The sequence below is a fragment of the Colletotrichum chrysophilum genome, assembly GCF_026319265.1.
Source record: "Colletotrichum chrysophilum strain AFK26 chromosome Unknown scaffold_85, whole genome shotgun sequence".
Taxonomy (NCBI): Eukaryota; Fungi; Ascomycota; class Sordariomycetes; order Glomerellales; family Glomerellaceae; genus Colletotrichum; species Colletotrichum chrysophilum.
In genome coordinates, this window is record NW_026517372.1 from 197,829 (window position 1) to 204,332 (window position 6,504).

Here is a 6,504-nt window from a genome sequence, read left to right on the forward strand (position 1 = left end):
AAGCATAGATGTACAACAGCAAATCAAATGTTCTTATCTTTCTCTCAAATCACCTACTCTGTCTACAGAGAATAAAAGTAACACATAGGATCCAGAACTACAATGTGTATCTGCAACGCGATGCCGTGAATCTGTGACTGTTCTAAAGGAGTTATGAACTAGTTGCTCTTTTCGAGCGGGCATCTCATAGCTTTTGGTCTACGACAGGTCTTAAAAGGTCATTCGCATTAGAACGGCATTGCGAAAAGGTTCAGATTCGCTGGTTCTGGGTCCAGTAGTACTTTTCTTGAAACTGGAAATGACCGGAATCCTGAGTGCCTGTGTCAAGGCACGGTGAGGTAACGTACAAACAGGCAATCAAGTTAATAACTTTGCTGTTATTCATCCATTTACGACGTAAAATCACTCAATTAGACTGTTAAGTGCAATGCATCGGACCGAGGTGTCAGGCTCTCAACCTCAAGGACGTAAAGAAGGTCTGCAACTCAAGTTATCACGCACATAACGCTGTATTTATGAGTAACAGCACACGATTTATATGTATGAACTGGGCGGGGCATGAGAAATAGAAGGGGTATGAGAATTAGCCGTAGTATTGAAACGATGTACCCCATAAATATATCGTACATTACCCAATCTACAACCATTTCAGTTCGAACTGAGTTAGGCTTGAAGCATATGCAACAGGTTGTTGGCATGCTCTACGCGATTCCTAGAGTGAATCACAGGTCCACATGGCCGTTCTAGTACCTAACATAGGTAGGTAGTAAGCGGTTCATTTACATGAAGGAAGAACGGAAGCTTGAGTGTTTATGAGTACCGCTGATACTGAAAGATTGACCTGACTAAAGACATTTGTTTACCTCTGGTCACGGGAAAACTAGAAGATGCTAGGCTCTTAGCGTCTTTGCGAAATAGACCCTTTTTATGATCAACAATTTCACTATACAATGACCATGAATTGTTACTAGCATTCTGAAACTCTTCTTGAATCACAAACTATGTGATTCATATTTTATATACATAGGGTGTTTATTTCAAAGTCATAATGAACTGTGAACTGCTTTGATAAAGCTTCATGCAATTATCACAGATATAGGTGAGGGCTACTGTACTTTATAAATCTGGATTAAGTAGCTGTGTTTAGACGAATGACCGCTCATGAATATGAATTTCAGGCCAAGACTAATTAATTCTTTTGAACCAAGAGTGCGCCGCGGGAACGGGTAATTTTGGCTTAGAATGAGGAAGGCCCTCGCCACCTACAGTCTTGGGTAATTGAAGATGCGGTCTTAGAAATCGCGGCATGGGCTGTGTTGAAAGCACGTCCACAACGTTGACGACCATTGTGCGGTTATGTGTGGACAGTGGAACGACGAGAGGAGCAACTCGGAGCAAGATTCCCACAAGAGCTGGCGTGGGTGGTTTATGGGATCTTCAGCAAACATAATAATCCAACCGTCATGTTTGAGATTCGCGGATCTCATTTTATGTAGATGTTGAGAAAACATTAGCGTGAAAGAGACTAAAACTATCTTTGTTGTCATATAGAAAGTCGTCATTTAAAAAGCTTAGACGTCACGAGAGCCACAGAATTAACAACAGCAGACCTCTATCTCGAGAACCAATCCGGAAGCTTTACTGTTGTTGGGCCCTTGGCATTACAGAACTTGGAGCGGCTTCTATCAGTCAGGGGAAAGAAGACTGTGCGCCGTCTCGAACACACTGTTCAAGACTCCGTATTTACGATTTGATTCATTACATACGGTAATTTACTCAAGCATGTTTGCCCCTCTATCACACACCCCTCTATCACACACGTAATATTCTGCCTATACATGCATATCGAACGTACTGTTCCCAACACGTTGCTATCTTTGCGGACGTCGTTCATTTGTGAGGACATGAGCTGCGCCGGCATGTTGCGCACAGCTTCACAAACCAATGATTGATTTAGATTGAGCATCAACCAACGTTCGCGTCACTGATATAACAGAAGTAATATGGGCGTGTAAAGTGATATTTGAATTTACAGAACCTGCTTATGTCATATGTACTGAGAAAATGCTACGTACACGCTCCAATCTCGTCCAGAAAAATCGGGAGTCACATCTCAACGGATTGCTCTGGTGGAGCATGTGCATTACAGCGCTTAACATCCCTTGGTGGCCTGTGTCGTTGTTAGTGAGGCTCTGTGAGTGACGAGATGTTCGAACTTACGGCCTCCTTGTTCTTCTGGTTCTGCTCAATACCACCGGCGAACTCCTTCTTCATGGTCGCGATGGTATCCAGGTCTGCCTTAGTTCCCTTCAAGCCTTGAGCTTGGCTCTTCTCCTGAGCCTGGGCCTTGGCAACCTGAGATATGTATGTCAGCAATCGAGACGGTGAACAACATTACGGGAGTTTTGCTTACAGTTGCCAGACCATCCTTGGCACCGTTACCATCGGCGAGCTTCTGGTTGGCCTCACGGATCTTAATACCGTCATCGATGGTGGTGAGAAGAGTCTTCTTCGCCGCGTCGAACTTCTTCTGGTCAACGTTGTTGGAGTTGACAATCTTCTCGATGTCGGCAACATTGGACTGCTCCTGCTTCTGGATCTTGATGTTGTCGTCGATGCCAGCAGCCAACTTCTTGGCGTTCGCGCAGTTGTTCGCCTTGTTGTTGCCGCCCTTCTTGTCGGCGCGAACCTCGAGGCCGTCAGCCGCAGGCAGAGCAAGAGCTGACGCAACGGTCAAGCCCATGGCGAGGGTGATGAGAGTCTTGGTGAGCTGCATATTGAAAGTGGCGTAATACGGTTTGTAGTTAAAAAGATAGACGGTATAATGAGCGGACTAGTGAAGAAGTAGAAGCGTTGAATTAAGCGTTTGACCTGAAGCGCGTTGAAGTGATGATTTCAAGAGGAAGGATTAGTGTGAACTTTCCACAGTTCTTATATTCTTGAGTTTTGGCGAGTCAATCGGGGCGCGGCCAGCCTCATCGCCGTCGTCGTCTCAAACGTGACGGACATACACACTTTCGCCCCGAGGACCCCGATAGACCCTGCCGAGCACAGCACATGGAAAAGTCAGTGAATAGCAACCGCGATGCTTTCAGGGGTCGTTTCGCTTTGGCACGATGTATCTCTCTTGGTGTCCACATGCGGACGGACACCCCGCGCGCATCTTTTCCGTCCGATGTAACCGCACCACAAGACAAGCTTTTGGGAAGGCAGAGAAAGAAGGTTTACCCGCAAGTGTTTTGGGCTGAACTTCTCAGCCAGTCGCTCGCCATGATCGTCACGTAGACGTTTCACCCTCCCGCCCTGGACCAAGACAGCTAGTTTAATGCGTGCCTACCAAAACTGTTCCTAACGTGCGAGCTCTCAGAAAGTAATCGTCCCCGACAAGCTGGGCTGATGATCTTCGCCTCACAGAAGCTTATCACCACAAGCTCTAGCCATCTCGACAGTCAAAGTCCTTGGCAAGAACAGCTGCTCATAGCAGGGATCGCACGGTCGGCTGCTTCCATTTTCCAGCGGTCTCGACCAGGCCCGGTAGTCTAACTTCACTGGCCTCCCTCAGTCTGGTATCAGGAGGACCTCGTTTTGGCGATTTTGTCTGTTTTTGTGACACCCGCTCACACCTGAATTTGGTTGTCTTTCGCCAATTTTGACGACTGACTCGTTGAACCCGTATTCCTGACGGAGTCCTCCGCCTACACAGCAGGTTTCAATTTCATCCAGTGATCCGGTCTACCAATCGCTTCTGCAACCGGAACCGAGATCAGTTTGCTGTCTTAGTGATGCCAGAGAGATCAGTCAAGATGCCAAGACTGTGTGTTGAACGCGTTCACCTCAATGATGGAGTCGTCTGGACTTACTTTCCGGCCCTATGGCTCGGAGCTCCGACTGCGAAAGAGCTCTTTACAATTCATCGCAACAAATAAAGCTCTTGCCTCGAAAGCATGAGTTTTGCTAGCTTCGGAAGTCAACTGAAGGAAGGTTGCGGCACCATCTCATCGACTCTCTCTATCGACATCCCAATTAGCAATAAACAATACTCTGAATTCTTGCACACACGTGGTAGATTTCGTACTGGGTAGAGTTCATGCACGACCAGTAGACGTGCCGCAAAGTATGCATCGAAGAAGGCGGGATCATTCGCTAGTCTGGCCGCCAACCTCCATTCCAAACAGAGTTTGCCGAGTCTCGAGTTCACCGGCGGGGTGATCGGCTGACATGGGTCAACCCAGAATCCGGCGGAAAGCTAGCCAAAAGATGCCCATTCTGGTCAGCAGTGAGCAGCGAGAACGAGGCCGAAAGCAACCAAATAAGCCCACCCTCGATTGTTAAGTCCGCCTGCCTCAGCATCCCGCCGGGCCTCCATCTTCTCCATCTTCCGCGCTGCCGCTCGCCCCGCGGCATGTGGAGGGTAGTCTATTAAACTTCCCCCTCAAACGTGATTCGGCCGGCCACGGACTTCTCCTGCAGTAGCGTGGTCTGAAGGCCCTCGCAAATAGTGTTATATCCATCTCCATCAAATTGTTTTAGCCATGTTGGAGATTCATCAAGAAGCTTAAGCCTTCGGGACGCTCATTCCACAGCATATCTGACGAAAGGTTGACCTGGTGAACTACTGCAGGCCACCTGCATTAGTAATTGTCTTGGCGGCCTGGTCTCATCATCTGAACGTAGTGTGAATTCGGGTAAATCTACCTTCCGGATGCTCACCATCCCATCATGCAGTCGCCAAGAGGTCCTATCGCCAACGTCGCCGGTGTAACGTCCAAGAAGCTGTTCGCCGATCAGCACTTGGCTTTCTTGGTACTCCGCATAAGGCGTCAATCCCAGTGCCCATCATCATGCGTTACTCACCTGAAGATGATATGCGACCGGTTATTATTTCTGTCTTTTGTTTCTTCGCAGCGTCGGAACCGGTCTGATCTGTTGTATGAGTCCGTGTAACCGCGCGGGCAGTGTCGAGGACACGCGTGAGACCAGATTATGCCCCATCAGCTGAGGTCGCGCCTCGAATTCAGACACACGATACCGTGAATGGAGGCTAAGCGAGTTCTTCCAGAAGACACCGATCTCATGGAGGCACGTTCACTGCTCAGCCACTTTGTGCGTCTCTGCTCTTTGGCACGACTTGATTTCGGGTCCGATAAATGCCTAACTGAATCGAGTCAAATTTGGGGATCAAACTGAACTCTCTTATTTGTCAAACCCCGCAGCACTCAGTCGGGGTGACGCGCGGTCGGGTGTGCGGCAGGCCATGATCCCACTACCTTGGATCTCCCTGCTGGACGTCGACCGCAGCAGCCTTACCAGCTTTGACGCGCTTGGTAAGCTTTGGTGTCATGATTTTACCGACAACGAGTTCCTGTCCTTCATGATGCCAGAAAATTCATCGTGCCCAGAGGCAGATACGATAGCATCGGAATCCGGCAGTGGCGGCACGCACCAGCACAGGTCCACTGTACAGAGTTACTCCTCAATATATCAGAGACCTGTCACTGAATCGTCTCCGTCAAAGCTCTTTCCCAGGGCCAGCCTATTCTACAAAGTAATCACTAGGGTGTTCTTCGGAATTCGAGCCAGCGGTTCGAGAGGTTGTCCTGGACAGGTGCCGCCAGATTTGGCGCGTCGTACGGCGAGCGGCGTTCTCAATCGCCGCCTCCGAGATGCAGCGGACTTTTATCAGATGAAGCAAACAACCGTAAATAGAAACATCATTTCCTAGCCACTTTCAAGCACAACCAACAACGCGCTTACGACAGTATCTATCGACGAGTCATATTGTGCCTGGAAACATTGGATGGAGGCCGCCAAGCCTTGAGAAACAGCCTCGTTTTTGTGGATTTGCACATGTGGAAGCACTCCATCAGAGATGTTTCCTCTAGTCGTCTGATGTGTTGAAACTTGTATTCGCGTACAACGTGTCGTAACACTCAGCCACGTGAATCAGAGAAACGGTCGTTGTCGGCGATGTGCGACAGCGATGCTACTTTCAATGTTTACATGATTTGCAAACAAGTCGCAACACCAAAACACGATAGCTACTGGTGCATTTGCAATTGTTTCGCCAAGTCCTGGAGAGAAAGTCATGAGACAGGTCTTTCTTTCGTAGGCTTTTTTCATGCATTCAAGTTAAGATAGAACCTCATCCGGATTATCTGGCGGCAATTGCATCTTGACCTAAGGGGACGAAACACCACAGCCGTGCACGTGCAAGTTTCTGTGGCGTTACAAACCTCTCCCCGATTTGTTCAATTCGGGTATCTGTACGGTGCCGGTGTGAGTATCTTCGAAATCAAAAGATCGTTTGTTTAGATAATACGCTCAACTTGAACTGTTTAACTACCTAGAGGGAATTCCACTTAACAAGAGATTCTTAGGAGCAGTCCTTCCTATAGTTAACTATAAAGGTTTATTTCTCTTTACTATTCAGTTATACACTTTTATATATACTAGTAAACTATTAATATTCTTAGTAATAGCTTAGTTATACTAAAAAGAAAAATA

General features: G+C 47.8%; 1 protein-coding gene across 1 annotated transcript; it reads right to left on the bottom strand.

The window, feature by feature from the left end:
* Window positions 1-2,152: 2,152 nt before the first annotated feature.
* Window positions 2,153-2,776, bottom strand: COL26b_009142 (uncharacterized protein; the record flags this gene model as incomplete). Its single annotated transcript, XM_053181882.1, has 3 exons — window positions 2,153-2,170; window positions 2,221-2,355; window positions 2,414-2,776. 3 exons carry the CDS (start codon window positions 2,774-2,776, stop codon window positions 2,153-2,155), a joined length of 516 nt encoding a protein of 171 aa, XP_053034216.1.
* Window positions 2,777-6,504: the final 3,728 nt, after the last annotated feature.